Source organism: Melospiza georgiana, chromosome 3 (genome assembly GCF_028018845.1).
Source record: "Melospiza georgiana isolate bMelGeo1 chromosome 3, bMelGeo1.pri, whole genome shotgun sequence".
NCBI lineage: Eukaryota > Metazoa > Chordata > Aves > Passeriformes > Passerellidae > Melospiza > Melospiza georgiana.
Window position 1 is genome coordinate 3,292,739 of NC_080432.1, and position 19,341 is coordinate 3,312,079.

The 19,341-nt window shown below is 47.8% G+C and overlaps 1 protein-coding gene across 1 annotated transcript in view; it reads left to right on the forward strand.

The window, feature by feature from the left end:
• The window catches only part of BLK (BLK proto-oncogene, Src family tyrosine kinase), a 35,970-nt gene extending 17,503 nt beyond the window's left edge, over nucleotides 1-18,467 (forward strand). The window contains exons 4-13 of the mRNA XM_058020286.1: nucleotides 803-896; nucleotides 1,888-1,986; nucleotides 2,998-3,101; nucleotides 7,899-8,048; nucleotides 8,664-8,816; nucleotides 9,754-9,933; nucleotides 10,470-10,546; nucleotides 13,660-13,810; nucleotides 16,574-16,705; nucleotides 18,259-18,467. Coding sequence (XP_057876269.1) covers nucleotides 803-896; nucleotides 1,888-1,986; nucleotides 2,998-3,101; nucleotides 7,899-8,048; nucleotides 8,664-8,816; nucleotides 9,754-9,933; nucleotides 10,470-10,546; nucleotides 13,660-13,810; nucleotides 16,574-16,705; nucleotides 18,259-18,467 — 1,349 coding nt within the window. The remainder of the gene's footprint in view (nucleotides 1-802; nucleotides 897-1,887; nucleotides 1,987-2,997; nucleotides 3,102-7,898; nucleotides 8,049-8,663; nucleotides 8,817-9,753; nucleotides 9,934-10,469; nucleotides 10,547-13,659; nucleotides 13,811-16,573; nucleotides 16,706-18,258) is intronic.
• The last annotated feature ends 874 nt before the right edge of the window (nucleotides 18,468-19,341 follow it).

A 19,341-nucleotide genomic window follows, 5' to 3' on the forward strand; every position in this document is an offset into this window, starting at 1 on the left:
AAGGTGACAGGACAAGGGGTAGCTTCTAAAAACTGTTTTAAACTGGCACAGCTCAGATTTGGGTTAGATGTGAGGAAGGAATTGCTCCCTGTGAGGGTGGTGAGGCCCTGGCACAGGGTGCCCAGAGAAGCTGTGGCTGCCACTGGATCCCTGGAAGTGTCCGAGGCCAGGCTGGACAGGGCTTGGAGTAATCTGGGACAGTGGAAGGTGTCCCTGCCCATGGCAGGAAATGGAACTGGATGAGCTTTAAGGTCCTTTTCAACCCAAACCATTCTGTGATTCATTCACTGCAAGAAAAAGTGTTCAAAAGGGAGGGATGACAAGATACCAAAGCACAGGCCACAGACCAAGAGCCCAAGGACTTTGTACTTTTTTAAATCAAAAAAACTCCACATCATTTTGAGTCAAATTCCACAGCCACCATGGGAAATGTTGCAGTTTTCATTTAGCTCAGTTCATTTAACTGTGTAAAACTCAGGCTGAACTCTGACAGGTTATTTATGACCCTTCCAATTCCACACAAACCCCTTTTTTTGTTGACACTCTGGGTTTTGTGGACTGGGGGGTTGTTCTGCAGTGTTTTAAAAATACATACACAGGAAATGCTTTGTTGAATCAGTGTTAATCCCTGAGCAGAGCTTGTGGTGAGCAGGAAAGCTGGGTTGGTGGAAAGGTTGGATTTGGGGGTGGGAGGATGACAGAGCCCCATGTTTAGGGGCTGAAATTCCCCACCATACACCCAGGTGTGCATCAAGCCACTCAAGGAACAGTCTGGATGCAAAGGAGTTAATTCTTCTTTCAGATCACTTGTTTGTGGTTGCACTGTACGATTTCCCTGCCTCAAGTGACCGTGACCTGGAGCTGGTCAAAGGGGAGAAACTCCAGGTCCTCTCCAAGTAAGTGACCCAGGAGGAAGTTCAAATATGAGCACGGGGAGGCTGGGAAAGGGGAGACCTTGGGGTCAGCCACCACTTTGCAGCTGACCAGAGCTGATCCTGTGCCTTGGCTGTGCTCCAGAGCGTGGCTGTGGGTACCCTCTTCTCTCTGCAGGGTGACATTTCCGTGGGTCACAGATACTCTGGGGCTGGGGACTGTCCCTGCCTGGGTGGTACTGGGACCCTCTTTGCTGTCACTGCCTGGGGGTGCAGAAGTAGCATAAATAACAACAACAAAAAAAACAACAACAAGATTTAAAAACAGATCCTGTCCTGTGTTTGTGCTGATTCTGCTTCTGCAAAGGATGTGGGTTGGGTGTAGTCAGAGGAAAGGACAGAACTGAGCCAGACACTTGTGAGGTTTCATTTCAACTTCTCGAACTCACCACAGAAGAGGCCCAGTCCATAACAGGGCAGAGGTGAGCTTGGGGCCCCCAGGCCTTGGAGGGCTGCTCCATCCTTGACTGCTGGAGGTTTGAGGTGGCCTCCAGAGGTGACATTTCACATCCACGTGCCGTGGGCTGGGACCTGTGGGACAAGGAGATGGAGAATCCCCTGCATGGAGATGGCTTGGGGTCATCACTAGTGGCTCAGTCAGCAGTGGGACAGCAAGGTGGGGTGTCTGAAACACAAAGGAAGGAGCAGAAAGGACCCCAATGCCCTCTTAAGGAGACAAAATAAACCCTGTGATCACTCAAGGTGTGTGGCAAAGGTTTGGGTCTGTGGTTGCTCCACATTCATGGAAAGAGATTGTCACCTCCACAAGTCCCTGAAACACCAACAGCCACCAACCTGGTTTTGGTGCTTGGGAACCCAGAGGGAACTGCAGAGTGGATTGTGGAGTCCTGGTCCATCTGCAGTGCTCAAACCCCACCATCCACATCCCCACAGCCTCAGCTTGTCACAAAACCTCCTGTGAGCACTCACACCTTCTCCTCTGCTCCCTTTGCAGAGAGGGGGACTGGTGGCTGGCAAAGTCCCTCAGCACTGGGAGGAAAGGATACATCCCCAGCAACTTCGTGGCACAAGTGGACAGTTTGGAAGAGGAAAAGTAAGTGGGAAAGGTTTTGAGAGGCCAACACAGATCTCAATGAGCTCCAGGAGGAGCTTTACTGATGGCAAGAAGATGTCACTGCTGGGCTGGATGGCAGGAGGTCTTTCCTCGTCCCAAACAATGCTGCCCAAAAGCTCAGGACAAGTTTTTAATCATCATATGGGTGTGGAAAAGGGAGGATGAGGTTGTTTGGGGGGAAGTGGGCAAAGGTTCTTGTCCCATTGATTGCACCCACTGTGGAAAAAAAGGATTTGGGTGGGGACAACAGAAAGGTTATGGTGGCAGTGCCAAGGACCATCCTCTGGTCCCACTGGGCCAGTCCACCCACAAAAATGGCTTTAAATCTCTCACCTTCCAAAAAAGTACCCATATATAAACTGGGAATTTCTGGATGGGGTGCACTGATCCAGGTCTTAGATCTGCCAGGGGTCACACCAACAATTGAACAAGAAAACTGAGTGCCAGCACCCAGACCCAGAGTGCTGTGTTTTAAACGACCCCAGATGCAGCCTCCCTGCAAGAAAAATCAAATGAAACACTGGAGTCCAAAGAGTTTATTTTGCTATAATACAAACAGAAGGAGAATTTTTTTCCATGAGTTCTCCTCCTCTAAGGAATTCAGCTCTAAATGATCAGTCCTGCCTGCAATCTCTTCTTGGAGGGACCCAACCATCACCGAGTTCAGCAAATATTCAGCAGGGCACAGAAATGTGGCTGAGACATAAAAGTTCTTTGTATGGAATACTGCACATCCCATCTACTCCCCACACTGTCTGGATTTCCAGGCAGTGAAACAAGCCCAAAGTGATCCAAATCTGGTGTTAATCTACCCAAAACAGTCTATTACTGCCACTTTCCAGCAGATAAAAAACTACTTGCTAATAAAAACAACCCTCAGTTTCACAGTGTAATGATTAATTAAAAAAAAAATAATAACTAACTGGAAAGGATTCTATTTTTGAGAGTTTTTCCTTTTCAAGCCACGCTTTTGCCTTTTCTGTCTCCCAGGTGGTATTTTAGAACTCTGAGCAGAAAAGATGCTGAACGGCTGCTGTTGTCTTCTGGGAACAAAGTTGGCTCTTTCCTCGTCAGAGAGAGTGAAACCACCAAAGGTGAGATCTGTGGAACAAAGGTAATTCCTCATTGTTGCCCAGGCTTGGAAAAATCTTCAGCATGGCTCTAGGAGTGAGCTGAGGGTCTGGAGGGTAAAGATTTGCTCATGATCTACTCATTTGTGCAGTTCTGACCGTGGTAAGAGTGGCTCTTCCACCAGAGCTCATGGCAGAGACACAGAAACACAAATAAGCAGATTTTCCGAAATAGTTTAGGGGTTTTCTTTTCCTGTTCTTCCCAAGGAAATGTCTCTCTCTCTCTCTCTTTTTTATTTTTTTTTTCTTTTTTTTTTTAAGATATTTCTACACACTCTAGAAGGAATATTTCTCCTGTTTGCAACAGAAAGTTGCACAGTTTGGAAAAAAAGTAATTTTCCTAGGGAAAACATGTTTTTCCTGATTGTCTGCAGCAAGGGAATTCATACAAAGCAGAACTTTTGGAAGGAGAGTGACTGGAGCAGGATAGATGGATTTCATCCACTTTCCTTCCATATAAATGTTTGATTTTTGAAGAAATTATTCAGTGAGGGTGGAAAAGCCAGAGAATGCTCCAACTCCTCTTGGACAGTGGATATGGTTATTAACCATAATAGAAAACCATGTAATTTCAATTTATTTGTTTCATGCTATTAATTCATAGAGTTTGGAAGTTAGTGTAGGTTTTCCCATGGGAATTCCTTATTGTTTCTTTCCTGCTTTTTTCTCCTTGCTTCCTCTGGGCCATCATGTGTGTTTACAGCACAGAGAGGTTCATGATGGTCCCATGGTTCTGCTCTGAACCAGATCCATGGATTAGGTCAGGAAAGTGTTTCTGTCTTGCTGTCATTTGGTTCCTTTCATTTCAAATGGATGCAGGAGTCTTTCCTTAACACATGGGAAAAGGTGCTTTGTGTCTTCCCAATAGAATCAAGGAATTGTTTAGGTTGGAAAACCTCTAAGATCCACTCCATGAAAGCCCCATGTGAGTCCCAAATACTCAGATGTGTCTCTTCCCTGTGCCTTTTCTGATATTTAGCATAAAATATGGGTGTTATTCCTTCAAACACCTCATCCTCTGAATCATCCAGCTGCTGCCTGAGCACCCTGTGCTTTGGGCTGCCTGAATGACCACGTTTGATCCATCTCAGCCACAGCTTCCTCCTCTCTAAAGAGAAAGGGAAAAGACAAAGCCAGGCACCTCCAAATGTGCCATGAAGCTGAATTCCCTGATGTAAAGCACCCTGTCGCCCACCAATAAACATGCCATGAAATTAACCCTGCCCTTGCAGCCCCACTGATTTTTCCTGTTTTTCCATCCCCATGATGTGTGTTTTCATTCACTTGGCACATCACCAGCAAAATTTGACCACCAGGGACAAATTTTGGCCACTGTGCTGAGCTAAATCCCATTAATGACTTAAACTGGGAGGTGTTTGCCTCATACTGGGATGTCTCAGGCACAGTGGGATGGGTTCTGCACCTTGACGAGCAGCAGCACCTATTCCCAGCCCATCCTGAGCTGAATCTCAATTTCCTCATGGTTTGAGATGCAGAAATTCTGAAAATCTTCAGAGCCAACATTCCTCAGAGTCCCCAAAAGGTAAATTCAGCATCCTGGGAAGATGGGGACAGTGTGGGAAGCAGTGAAATCATCGGCAGAGCACCGTCCTTGCCGAAGCTGCTGCAAATAAACAAAGTTCCCCTGAAGTACCAATCATTCCAAAAGCTGCAGGAGCACATTCCCCCAGCTGTGCTGAGCCACGGGCTCCGGGCTCCCAGCAGCATTCCTGCATCTCTGCTCCCAGCAGGAGGGACCTCACTGAGCTCAGTCTCTGCATGCAGCTCAGCTCCTGCATCCAGCTCAGCACCTGCCCTTCCCTTGGGAAGGATTTGAGAGGCAGCTGAGAGCTGTAGGAGCAGGAAAAGGGCTAAACAAAAGTCCCCAAGTGCCACATCTACGTGGCTTTTAAACTCTTACAGTGATGGGGGCTCCATCTCTGCCCTGGGCAGCTGTGCCAGGGCTGGCCAACTTTGTGATGAAGAAATCGTTCCATAAATTTTGTACTCTGGACTCTTTACCAGCCCAGGTCTGTGCCAGGATGCAAAACAGGTGAATGTCCCTTGAGGCTGAGGAGCAAGAGCTCCTTTTGGCTATCTTGGATATCATCAGAGGGAATTAGGAGTCAATTTTCTGCTGTCACTGGGAGCAGGGACCAGGTTGGATGGGGCTTGGAGCCACCTGGTTTAGTGGAAGGTGTCTCTGTGCATGGAACAAGATGGGTTTTGAGGACCCTTCCAACCGAAACCATTCTGTGATTCTGTGAAGGAAGAATTGAATCTTTCCCTTCAGTGCCTTCCTCTGCACAGCAGCTCCCAAGGGAACAGTATCTGGCCATGGAGAAGGAAACCACGTTCCCTGCAGCAAATTAAACTGTGGCTGGGGCTGAGATGCAGTCATTAGCTTAATGACAGGGTAGGAATTAACACTGGCAGCTGAGAGATTGGCCCTGACTCTGTTTGAAAAATGTAGGAGAGTTTAAAGGGTTGGTTGGGCCTGGAAAGGAGAGTCTGTGGGAGAAGAGAATTTTGGGTGCAACCACTGGCAAGCAGGGCAGGTCTCTTTTCCCTGCTGACTCTCAGCCCCCAGACACCCCCTTGCAGAGGTGTTTGTCATAAATTCCTGGATTTCCTTCTGCAGAATCATTTGGCCTCAGTGCAGCTGCCTTCACACCACGTTTGGCTCCTTCCTTGAGCAGTCCTCACCCTGTAAAAATCCCACACAAACCCTAAGCTCTGTCCCAGGCACACCAAGCACCCTCCTGGTCTTGTGCCACATGAGCCCAACTCTCCTGGGCTGCAGCCTGGCCTGGGCAGTATTTCAGTCTCTTTGAAATTAAAACAATGTCATCACCCTCAACAGCAATAATGGAAGTTAATAGTAGTTAATAATAATAGTAATAATAGAAATAATAGTAATGATAATGATAATAATAATAATAGTATTAATAATAATGGTGTTGTCATCAATGTCATATTATTCTTCACAGAATCACAGAATCATTTAGGTTAAAAAAGATCTCTTAAGTTTATCAAGCCCAGCCTTTGGCCTTGATGTTTATTATCATTATTTTGGAATTTAGGGCCACGAAGGAGCCAGCAGAGCCATTTCTTTGCCTTTCCCTCAAGGTTTTATTGCCCCACTGAAGATGTTTCAGGGCTGCTTCTCTGTTGTTCAGCTGTAGGACTGATCAAATCAAAAGGGCTTGTCAACTTATCTTCTGCCTGACATTCATGGTGAAGGAAAGGGAACCAGAAGAGTTTCCTCTGCTGAGGAGACCGCCACATCAAATTTCAGGTTCTCTGGCTCTGCATTTAAACCACCAAGTTTTTCCATTAATTTTACATCGCCAGGTCTGGTCTCTGCAGGAAGGGAGTACCCTCAAAATGATTGCTGGCACTTGGGAAAACTTCAGACTCTTCCAAACTCTGCTTGTAAAGATTTATGATCACTCCAACAGAGCAAATGTCCACAGAAGGGGACATTTTCTTGCTGCTTTTTATAAATGTAAATGGGTTTTGGGCACAGTGAGGGAAAACTGCTGGGATGGAGAAACAGCAGCCAGTGAGGATTTTATGTTAATAAACTTTCCCCTCACGTGCAGGATTAGGATTTCAGACTTGCTGTTGCTTCTTTTTATGATCCTGCATGAACAGATCCCTTTTAAACATGCATAGCCTTGCCTTTCCATTAAAAAAAAAAACATCAAAAACAGGCAGTTTATCAGCCCAGGTGACATATTAGACTTAGAACAGCCCAGCAGGCCTGTAACAACTCACTCCAGAAATACAATCCAGACAAAGGGGGAAAAAAACCCACTGCTAAGCTGCATTGAACCGCACTGACACAGGCTGGGAGTTCTGCTCTGCAGCAACATCTAGTGATGCTTTTGTGCACTGAAAACCATCCCCGGTTTAGATTCTCATGGAGGGAACAGCAGGTTGGAGGGGTGGATGGCTGAGCAGCTCCCTTGAAGCCCAAAAGGGATGAGATTCCAGATGGAAATCCCTAGATCTAGTCACAAGTTTGTGGCTGAACAAGACAGTTCTCCTGAGCCCACCTCCTGTTCTCCCTTCCCAGCTGAACCACTGATCTTGGCACAAGGTTTAATAATGTTTAATCCAGAGGAAAATGGCTTTAAATGGCTTTAAATTGAAAGAGGGCAGGTTTAGATTGGATGTTAGGAAGAAATTCTTCACTGTGAGGGTGAAGCCCTGGCACAGGGTGCCCAGAGCAGCTGTGGCTGCCCCTGGATCCTTGGAAGTGTCCAAGGCCAAGTTGGATGGGGCTTGGAGCAACGTGGGATGGTGGGAGGTGTCCCTGCCCATGGCAGGGGATGGAAATGGATGAAACTGATGAAATTTAAGTTCCTTTCCAACCCAAACCATTCTGATTTCATGATGCTGAGGCTGGCAGAGCTCAGATGGGAACATGGAGCTGTGGAAAGACCATCCTGACCTGGGGAACATCTGCCTGCTCTGCCTGCAGAGGTGCTGCTGGTCCCCACAGGGCTTCCAGGGGGCTGTTGGCCACAGCACAGGCAGGTGTTACTCCAGGAAGCCTGGACTCGATCAGTTCAGCTTTGATGAACTTTTATCCTGTCCCCACGCCTTGGAGAGAGAAAAGCTGTAAATTCTGGGGGGCTTGCCCTGGAAAGGCTCCAACCAGGGCTGGTTTGGAGCTGTTGATGGAAAGAGGAGGCAGCAGGTCCCTGGCTGGGGTGCAGTTTGTCCTCACAGCTCCTTCTGCCCCTTCTGCAGATGCCTATTCCCTGTCTGTGAGGGACAACAACTCTGCCCACGGGGACATCATCAAACACTACAGGATCCGCTCCCTGGATGGAGGGGGGTACTACATCTCCCCCAGGATGACCTTCTCCAGCCTGCCCGAGCTCATTCATCATTACAGCCGTGAGTTCTCTGCCTTCCCTCGTGGCTTTGTGTCCTGGAAGAAGGGACAGAGGGAGGAAAGGTTTGGGAGACGCCACAGCTTCTCATGGGGCAGGTGTGATCCTACAACCAGAACCCATGTCCTGGTCTCCATCTTAGGGAACTGCAAGAGTGAGCTCTGCCCCCAGCCCTAAAGTCAGGGAGTGTCTCCCGTCAGGAAAGGAAAGAGGTGAACGTTGCCAGGAAATGCAGGTGGATGCATGGGAAGCAGGGTTTGGGATAACTGGGCAGGATAATTTGCTCCTCTATGGCTCCCTTTGAGCTTTCCCCTTTGATTGTGGGGCCATTCTGGGTGCCTTGATCCCTGTGGCTGAAGCTTTTCATGAAATCATAGGATTATAAACATTGGAAAAGCCCTCTAAGACCACTGAATTCCCCCTGAAGTGCCAAGGCCACCCCTAACCCACATCCCCAAGTGTCACGTCCAGACAGCCTTTAAACCCCTCCAGGGCTGGGGGCTCCACCACTGCCCTGTGTGGTTGTGGAGGTTTCCATGGGTTGATTCCTCCTGGATGGAGGAGGAGGAGGTTTTCTCTGCCATCCCGCTGAACTTTCCTGTGCTTTGTGCTCCTGCAGAGAAAGGGGATGGGCTGTGCCAGCGCCTCACAGCTCCCTGCACATCCCTGGTTCCCCAGAGACCCTGGGCCCAGGACGAGTGGGAGATCCCTCGGGAGGCCCTGAAGCTGGTCAAGAAGCTGGGCAGTGGGCAGTTTGGGGAAGTGTGGATGGGTAAGTGGAATTCCTTCCATTCCAGGGGAAAAAAAAAGACATAAAGAGAGGAGATGGAAAACCCTTTTATTTCCCTAAGGCAAGACTATTCTGGGAGTGGGGATCCTGAAGGACAAACAAATATTTATGGGAACACACAGGATTCCTGGGAAGGACTGGACAGCTCATGTCTGCAAAGATCAGGGGTTGATCAAGGGTTTCACAGGGGATGGGTGTTGAACTCATTATTTACTCATCTCTTGGGTTATGCCCTCATTCTTCCTGGGAATCCTGGGCACAACTGCAGTGACGCCAGTGATCCTAAGTCACTACACCCAGTAGGGTACCTGGGTGACATTTTCCCACTTTTTCTGCCTCCCTGTTCCACTTTTTAGCCCAGATCTCCATCCCTGATGCCCTCCTGCCTACTGCTAATCAGCAGGAGAGGAAGTGGGGGGAGCTCAGCTTCCTTTGCCACCCTCTTTGTGGTTGCTGGTTGCCTTGGAAATGGAGATTGTGGACAGGACCAGGCTGAGCTCATGTGCTGACTGCTCAGTCCTGCCTTTTTTTGGATGGCATTTGGATGATTTGAGAGCCCAGCTGGTGAGAGGATTTCACCCAGAAAGGGTCTGGGAGGGCTGTGTGAGGATGGGCTCACTGCAGGGACCATCCCTGATGCAGCCTCATGGGTGACAGCTGTGACATGAGTGTCCCTTCTCCACTCACACCTGCTGGCACTGGGATTTACCACGTGCTCCTTCATGAGGGATTCAATCTGTTCCTGTGCTTTTCTGCTCCATTAGTTCTCCTCATTACACAACCCCACATGAGCTTGCAGAGAGCCCAAAATTCCTCAAAACACCACCATCTCCCTGCAGGGAGCCCAAAATTCCTCAAAACACCACCATCTCCCTGCAGGGAGCCCAAAATTCCTCAAAACACCACCATCTCCCTGCAGGCTACTACAAGAACAACATCAAGGTGGCTGTGAAGACCATGAAGGAGGGCAGCATGGACCCTGATGCCTTCCTGGCAGAGGCAAACCTGATGAAGAAGCTGCAGCACAACAAGCTGGTCCGGCTCTACGCCGTGGTCACCAAGCAGCCCATCTACATCGTGACAGAGTACATGGCCAATGGTAAAAACCCTCCTGGAGCTCTGTGCTGGGCTTCTCCAGAGCCACTTTGGTGGTCTGGCCAGTGCTCCCGTGCAGAATGAGGGTGGGCAGGAGGGGTTGTACCAAATCTGCAAGAAAGTGACCCAGAATTTTGATTCTAATACAGAAAAAGACTTTCTGGGTGATGAAAAATCTTTGGTGATTCTTCATTTGAAGAGTGTTTGAAGTTCTCCTCCCCACTGTTCTCACTGGAGGTTTATTTCAGGTTTTTACTCCCTCCATGGTGAAATTGTCCTTTCTTTTGCTCCTCTTGTTTGGAACAGTTCAAACTATGAATGCCCAGAAGTTTGCAGCAGATCTGTGCAAAACAGAGGAGAATTTGGGCTGTTTGGGAGCTTTCCTAATGGAAGATACTCCAGTGGACACCCACTCTGGCTGCTCAGATTTCTCTTAGCATGGAGGCAGATTTGTTGCATATATTCAGAGAAGCACCAGGGAAAACAAATTTATAAATTATCCAGAAGAGTGACAGCAGTCTCTCCTCTCCTCTCCTGCAGGGTGTTTGCTGGATTTCCTGAAGACAGAAGAAGGAAGCCAGCTGAATCTCCCCAAACTCATTGATATCTCTGCTCAGGTCAGTGAGCAGTGAGTGGGAAAAGGATCCAAGATTTGTTATAACTCAGTGAAATTCTTGCAAGCCTGCAGTCAGTCAGAGCAAAGATTTCTTGGAGAAGAACAGCTCCTCCTGGTGTGCTCTCTTAGGGATTCTCCTCATCCTTCTCAGTCCATGTGCATATCAGTTCTGTCCTTGGGGCAGCACTCTGATAGCTTAGTGCAGGGCTGGAGATCTGGAATTTGGGGGTTTTTGGGGGGTGGTTGAATTTTTTTTGGTCTGATTTTATTTATTTTGCTTTTTTCCTCGCTGAGCAGGAAAAAAAGGTTTCTTTTTCTTTTTACCAAAAAAGGAGAAAAAGCTCAACAAAGAGACTTCCAATGCAGGACCAGCAGTCCTACCCTTCTGAGGATGAGGCTTAAAGGATGTTCTGATCCTCAGATCTGGGAATATTGCTCTTTAGGAAAACAAACTTTAAGCATCCCCAGGCTGCAAATCCTCATAGCTGTAGCTGCAGCTTAAAATTTTAGTCCAGAAATGCCTCTAAACACAAATAGGGCAAAATTAGGGAAACCGCATGAAGAATGAGAATGGTTAAATCACTGCACTTTGGTCCCAGACATCTGCTGACAGAATTTGGCTCATCCAGGGCAGAGTCAGGCTAATTAGGAAATATTAGCAAAAAAAAAATAAAATACCCTGAAGCATCCCTGAATATGGGATTTATCCATAAAATCACTCAGCTTCTCTTGTCAAAGTGGACTTGAGGAAACAATGTGCAAAGTTTGCTGGTTCCAGTCCTCATACAGAGTTGCTTTTTAATAAATTAACAACTGGAAAATCTTAATATTTGAGGGGATGGTTTATTATAGTGAAATACTTTAATTCTTGCTTTAACCAGAATGAAAAGATTTAAATGCTTTAAAGCAGTGCCACCTTCTGTCTTTTCTATTTTGAATTTTCCATAAGGGTGCAGAGAAACCTCTTTCTGTTCCTTCCCTCTTCACTACTGATAAATTTTCCATCTCTGCAGCTTCATGACAGTTGTCTGTGAGATGTTATGGAGACAAATGCACTCTCCCTGTTTAGGGTATTTGACTTAATTACTTCCCTTCTTCCCTTCTCTCCTGAAATCTCCATTTCCCTCCCTCCGTCTTTCATTGTTTCATTCCCTCTCTTGAAAATTACAGCCTGTGGTTTGTGTTAAATTCCTGAGGATAAAGAATTGATTAATTCCTTTAATTAATTAATTCCTTATTCCAATTAGTCCATATTACAGAACCCTTGGGGTGAGTGGGAGCATTCCCCAGAAATTGGCAAGGTGCATTTCTGTGCAGGACCAGAGCAATTTCTGGGTGACTCAGAGCAAAGATTTTGGTCAATGTTATGGAGTTATGGAATCATGGAATGGGTTGGGTTGGAAGGACTGAGAAATCATCTCATTCCAACACCCTGCCATGGGCAGGGACATCTCCCACCATCCCAGGTTTCTCCAAGCCCTGTCCAGCCTTCCAGGCACTTCCAGGGGTGGTGGGGCAGCCACAGCTTCTCTAAGCAAATTTCACCACCCAGCAGGACCAAGATAATTGAACACAGACCAAGCTCCCACACCCCAATCATGCAAAACCCACAGAAGTCACCCTCAGCATGGGGCAGGAAGGATTTTACCCATCCCTGAGGCATTGGCATCAACTGGAAGAACAACTTTCAATCCTTCCCTCTCCCAGCCCAGCACCACCTCCCCAGGTCAGGGGCTCTGACATCCCCTGGGTGTCTCTGGGAGGAGCAGCAGGAGGCAAGGGCAGTCTGCTGAGCTGTTTTGCAATCTGCTTATCTGTGGTGTTGGGGTGACATCACAGCCCAGCAGGAGCCCAACCCTCTCGAGCACAATTTTTGATCCAATGACATCCTTGTGAGTTAAAATTAGAACACTCTGGGCTGATACACTCAATCCTGTGGTCAGTCTTGAGGGTAAATGCTTGAAAACACTCTGGGCTGGAACGGGCTGAGCACCAGGTCCTATCTCATTAACATCAGGACAGGAAATTACATCAATTCTTCCATTTTCCACTGCAGAAATCAGCCTTTGCACTAGAGGGGTGTTGACACAGGTTAGAAATGCAGCACTGGAAAGTATGTGTGAGTATCCTGTTTGAAACCACATGTGAGTGCAGAGGCTCATGTGAATCTGCATGGAGTGGAAAATTGCTCTGCCCTCACCCACAGACACTTTAAAACTTTAATGGTTGCTACCCCTTGCTGGCAGGGGCAGCACACGTCCACTCACCTTCCCAATAAATGCCTAGTCCAAATCTGAGACTCAACCAGGCAACCTCTGTCTTCTATCAATCTCCTTTTCAACCGCCAGCACTCATCAATGAAATATTGCTGCTGTCATTGATAGAGGCTCATCACACACCGGGTCCCTCAATTAGATTTTAGGAATAAATTCTTCCCTGTGAGGGTGGGGAGGCCCTGGCACAGGGTGCCCAGAGAAGCTGTGGCTGCCCCTGGATCCCTGAAAGTGTCCAAGGCCAAGTTGGATGGGGTTTGGAGCAACCTGGGATAGTGGAACGTGTCCCTGCCCATAGCAAGAAGTTGGAATGAGAGGATCTTTAAGGTCCTAAGGTCCCTTCCAACCATTCCATAATTCTATGAATTGCTAGTTTGATTTTTTTGTGAGTTTTCTTTTCCTTTTTTAAATTCACATACTGAATGCAATGTTTATGACTAAAATGCCCTTTGGAGAGGAGAGCCTTGTGGCAGAAACTGGGAATCCAGTGATGTGGTTTCAGCTCTCGCTGCAGACACGACTCAGGGCAAAACAGAGAGTGGTGCTTCTGTTCTGCTTCAATTGGCTGCTCAGGATGGTAAAGCTGAATATCTGCACCTGTATGAGTGCAATATCTATTTATTTACCTGTCTGCTGATCCACCTGTCCGTCCGTCCATCCATCCATCCATCCATCCATCCATCCATCCATCCATCCATCCATCAGCAACGTAGGCACATCCATGCTCACGGAGAGACAACAGCAACCGCGTAAAAATGCTGTGCTTTGCAGAAGTGGGTAAAAACCACCCAAGATGCCATGGGGAGGTGATGATGAAGGTGTGCTCTTCCTCCCCTCCCAGGTGGCAGAGGGCATGGCCTACATTGAGCGCATGAACTTCATCCACCGGGACCTGAGGGCCGCCAACATCCTCGTATCGGAGACGCTCTGCTGCAAAATCGCCGATTTTGGCCTGGCCAGGCTCATCGAGAACGAGTACCTGGCACAGGAAGGTGGGTGTCCTTCTCAGCACTGCCCTTATCTCCCACCCTCCTGCTGAAGGGGTCTCTGGTGTCGAGATGACCCCGAGGTGTTGGAAAGTCTCTTTTTCCCAGCCCCAAGAAAGAAGAAGGCAGAATTCCTCAGCTCTGGTTCTCAAGGTTATTTATTTGCTCTTATCTAATACATTCTTTCTCTGACCTGCTGAGATCTGTCCAGCAGGTTGGTTCATGGCACACCTGACCACCTTGGGAGAGTGTTATCTTTTTATACTAAAAACTACGTGTGCAATATTTACAATTACTTCCCAATACCTATCACCTATGTTAGACAGTGAGCTTCTACTCTAAACCAATCCAAAAGTGCCAACATCACAGCAGAAGATGGAGGCCAAGAAGAAGAAGAAAAACGGGACACACCCAGATTCCTCCATCTTGCCTCCTGAACCCCCCTTCTAAAAACCCCAAAGATCTATTTTTCACCCCATGACAAACTAACTATTGTTCAACTTAAACTCTTGTTGACTTGTAATTCTTCATATAAGGTGGTAATTGTTTTTTTCATGGATCAAGATCAAAGGCACAGGGGTCCAAGGTCTCTAAGCCCCTTGGCAGGGGCTTAGAGTCCTCCAGGGCAGCCAGAGGGATTTCCTGGATTCTGACAAATACCTATCACCTATGTTAGACAGTTCATCTCTACTCTAAACCAATCCAACAGTGCGACCATCACAGCAGAAGATGGACGCTGGGAAGAAGAAGGAGAAAGACAGGACACACCCAGTTTTCTCCATCTTGCCTCCTGAACCCCCATTCTAAAAAACTCCAAAATTCTACATTTTCACTCTGATAAAAACACTATCATTCTACTCAAACTGTTGTGGCGTGTAACTCCTCGCACAGAGTTGGTAATTACTTCCATGGGCTAAAATCAAAGGCACAAGTGTCTTTGACTCCGTGCCAAGGTCTCCGAGTCCCCTGCCAGGGTCTTGAGTCCTCCAGGGCAGCCAGAGGAATGTCCTGGATTCTGGCATCCTATCCCCAGGAATGCCAGGATACCAGGCTGGCATCAGGCAGAGGGCAGGAGAAACAGAAACACCCAAACGTCCAGTTCTGGGAGAGGCAGCAAGGCTTGGGGGCTATAAAACCAACTGAAAACTGCAGGGGGAAATGGAAAACAACTCTTTTGGTTCTGTTTGGGGGATTCCTGCTGCCCTTCCAGAGGAGAAATTTCACCTCTGCTAATGAAGGCTGCTGCCCATGGCCGGGTTTTTGCAGGGATTCAGTTCAGAGGGAAGGAAATAACAGAGCTGGAGCCACAAATCTGGATCCGGCAGCAGCTTCCAGGTGTGCCAGGCAAAACAAGCCCTGACCACATCAGGTCCCTTCCACAGCAGAGGGATCAGATAGAAAAAAATAAATCAGGGAATCTTTTAGTTTGGAAAAGTCTTCTGAGATCATCCCTGTACTGAGCTCTGACTCTGAGGTCAGGCATGAGATCAAATCATTCAGATTGCAAAGGGACTCCACAGAGCATCAGGGAAAGCAGCAAAGTCACTGAAATAAATCAATTCAGTCACGCATAAGTGGCACTTACCAGAAGATTTTCAAATTTTGGAAATCTGTCCACTTCTAGAGTTGGGATGAGACAAAACTCCCCTTAAAATGTACCCCAAGGAAAGGAAATTTAATAGTTTTGTGGGGTTTTTTAATAAGATAAGAAACATTTCTTTCAATTTCCTGCCCCCAAGATACTTTTTGATACAAATCATACCCATTTCAACATGCAGAACTATTTCAGAGTAGTAAAAGATCCCAAATGTAATTTGGGAACTGCCATGAAGGAGAATTTTGACTTTGCTGCAAATTTTTAAGGCAGTTTTATCCTTAAGAGAAGCTTTGATGAAATCAATATAATTCTGTTAATAACCAAAGGAGCTGCTTTCCCAACAGAAAGCAGCTCCCATCAGCATTTTTCCAGCTAGCTTTGCTCTGGAATAACACCTCTCTTCTACCTGCTTTAAACAATTCTCACTTCATATATTGCATTTCCCAGCCTTGTCACTCAGAGTGTGATGTGCAACAACTGAGGTGCTTATTTCACACCCTGCAGTTGGATTTCCAGTCCTGGGAGGATGTGTATAAATAAAAATGTGGTTTCCTCTGCAGTGTAACATGATCAGTTCCCACTTATCAAGGTGGTTTTGCTGTTGGTTGTTGTTTTTTTGGGGTTTATTTTTAGCTAAACTGAAATTGCAGCCTTATGGTCATTGCTGTCCACAGTGTATTAAGCAAGAACTTGGTGGGCAAAATAAAAAGGTGTTAATTTTGGTTTTAGTAAAGCTATGCAGCTTTAAGGACTGAGGAATTTATAGTTGCTGCTATATTTATGCACTTTTGCTAAAACAACCCCTTCTAATAAGTGATTTCACAGAATTACAGAGTGCCAGGTTGGAAAGAGACCTCAAGGATCATCTGGTACAATTTTTCTTGGCAAAAGCCAAAAAAATTTTATACAGAATAAGATTTTGCTATTGTTGTCCCATAATAAATCTGCCAAATTGGTTTTGAATATTCCATGCAGCTCTGGGATGGAGCAGATACAGAGAAGGATGTGCAGATAATTAAAATGCTGGAGCCCCTCTCTTAGGAAGAACCACAGAATGATATTCAAGAGTCCAAAGGAACCAGGGATTGGTTTGGGGGAATTCTTATCCCTGTGACAGGTGAGGGAGATGCTCTGACTCCAGGAATTATTTCCCTTTGTTTCCTTTGGGACAGGTGCCAAATTTCCCATCAAATGGACGGCTCCAGAGGCCATTAACTATGGGGTTTTCACCATCAAATCTGACGTGTGGTCATTCGGGATCCTCCTGACAGAGATCATCACCTTCGGCAGGATCCCCTATCCAGGTACAGATCCCTTTTCTGGGTACAGGATCCCTTACCCAGGTACAGCATTATTTATCCAGGTATAGGACCCCTTTCCTGGATACAGGATCCCTTTTCTGGGTACAGGATTATTTTTCCAAGCAGGACCCCTTATCCAGATACAGGATTATTTATCCAGGTTTAGGATTCCCTTATCCAGGTACAGGATCCCTTTTCTGGGTACAGGATCCCTTATCTAGGTACAGGATCCCTTATCCAGGTACAGGATTCCTTATCTAGGTACAGCGTTATTTATCCAGATACAGGATCCCTTATCCAGGTACAGGATCCCTTATCTAGGTACAGGATTGTTTATCCAGGCAGGATCCCTTATCCAGGTACAGGATTATTTATCCAGGTACAGGATCCCTTTCTGGGTACAGGATCCCTTATCAGGTACAGGATCCCTTATATAGGTACAGGATTATTTATCCAGGTACATTATCCCTTATCATGGTACAGAACCCCTTATCTAGGTACAGAATTATTTATCCAGGTACAGAATCCCTTATCCAGGTACAGGATCCCTTATTCAGGTATGGGATCCCTTATCCAGATACAGGATTCCTTATCCAGGTATAGGATTCCTTATCAGGGTACAGGATCCCTTATCCAAGTACGGGATCCTTTATCTAGGTATAGGATTATTTATCCAGGTACAGGATCCCTTATCTGGGTACAGGATCCCTTATCAGGTACAGGATTCCTGGTACAGTTACAGGGTGTTGGGAATGCAGGATGAGTGTCCAGGCACTTCCAAGCACCCCACACTGCTCTGGGCCTGGAGGACTCACTGAGGTGTGCCCAGGCACACCCAGCTGTCTGTCAGAACCACAGAATTGTATCAAAATGTTGCCAAAGGCCTCTAAATTGAATTAACCCAGCACTGCCAAGGCCACCCCTGCCCCATGTCCCCAGGTGCCACATTTACACGTCTGGTAAATCCCTCCAGGGATGGGGACTCCATCACTGCCCTGGGCAGCTGTGTCAGGGCTGGACAACCTTTCCATGAAAAAATTGTTTTTAATACCCAGTCAAAAAGTCTCTTGGTATAACTTGAGGCCATTTCTTCTTGTTATCTGAGAGAAGAGCCAACCCCCCTGGCTGTCCCCTCCTGTCAGGGAGTTGTGCAGAGCCACAAGGTCCCCCCTGAGCCTCCTTTTCTCCAGGCTGAGCCCCTTCCCAGCTCCCTCAGCCCCTCCTGGTGCTCCAGACCCTTCCCCAGCTCCATTCCATTCCCTGGACACGCTCCAGTCCCTCAATGTCCCTCTTGTCACAAGAGCTCCTTCAAGCTGGCTTTCCTTCCCTCAGTTATCCCTGTGCAAAGCCAAACTCAGAGAGGGGAATCAGGGAGGGGACAGAGTCATGGAGAGGAAGCAAACCCTGAAGAAAGATTTCCAGAATTAAGGCATTTCAGATTCAGGGACCACCTCAGCCCCTCCATCCTTACCTGGATGTGACCTTCGGGCAGCACTGACCTTCCCCCCTGTCCCGGGTGCTGAATAACTCCTGCTGGGCTGTGTTTCCCCCCATAGGAATGACCAACCCCGAGGTGATCCGCAACCTGGAGCGGGGTTACCGCATGCCCTGCCCGGAGTCGTGTCCCGGGGAGCTCTACAGCATCATCCTCAAGTGCTGGCGCAGCAACCCCGAGGAGCGCCCCACCTTCGAGTACCTGCAGTCGGTGCTCGAGGATTTCTACACCTCCACGGAGAAGCAGTACGAGCCCGAGCCTCAGCAGTGAGCCACAGCCCCGCCAGCCCCTGGGGACAGCGCTGCACGACAGCCACCACCCGCTGGTGGCTCGGTGGCTCGGTGGCTCAGCTTTCCCTTCCTCCCATCCGCGCATGGAGATGGGGAATGAGGAGAGACACGAGGGAGGAGGATGCTGCCAGCTCTGTGGCTATCGCAAAGACTGAAGAGGTGGCTCTGAGAGGTGGCACGGGGCTGTGCACACCTGGCAGGCATCACCTCTGGCAGGAAGGACAGAAAACTCCTTCGTGACCCACCTGGATAGAGAAAAGCCCCTCAGCCCCACAGCTGCAGCTCTGGGAAGAGGGGTCCGTGGCCACGGTGGTGTTGTGGGGGTGAAGAATCCCTGTCCTACTCTGCTGGTGATGCTGCACCCCCTCTGTGCCACGGGCAGGGCTGAGAGTGTTTCCTGTCCGCACCTCCTTGGGCCGGGTGATGCCCCTCTCTGCCTCAAATCAGTAATAAAAAACTGGATATGAGGGTTTCCCATTTCTTTATTGAGGTGTCAGGATGGTGTTTTTTGGGGGTGAAGAATCCCTGTCCTACTCTGCTGGTGATGCTGCACCCCCTCCATGCCACGGGCAGGGCTGCAAGCGTGTCCTGTCTGCACCTCCTTGGTCCAGGTGATGCCCCCTCTCTGCCTCAAATCAGTAATAAAAAACTGGATACGAGGATTTTCCACTTCTTTATTGAGGTGTCAGGGTGGTGGTGTGGGGGTGAAGAATCCCTGTCCCACCCTGCTGGTGATGCTGCACCTCCTCTGTGCCGCAGGTGTCCTGTCCACGCCTTCTTGGGCCCCACCTGCTGGGTGATGCCCCTCTCTGTCTCAAATCAGTAATAAAAAACTGGATACGAGGATTTCACAT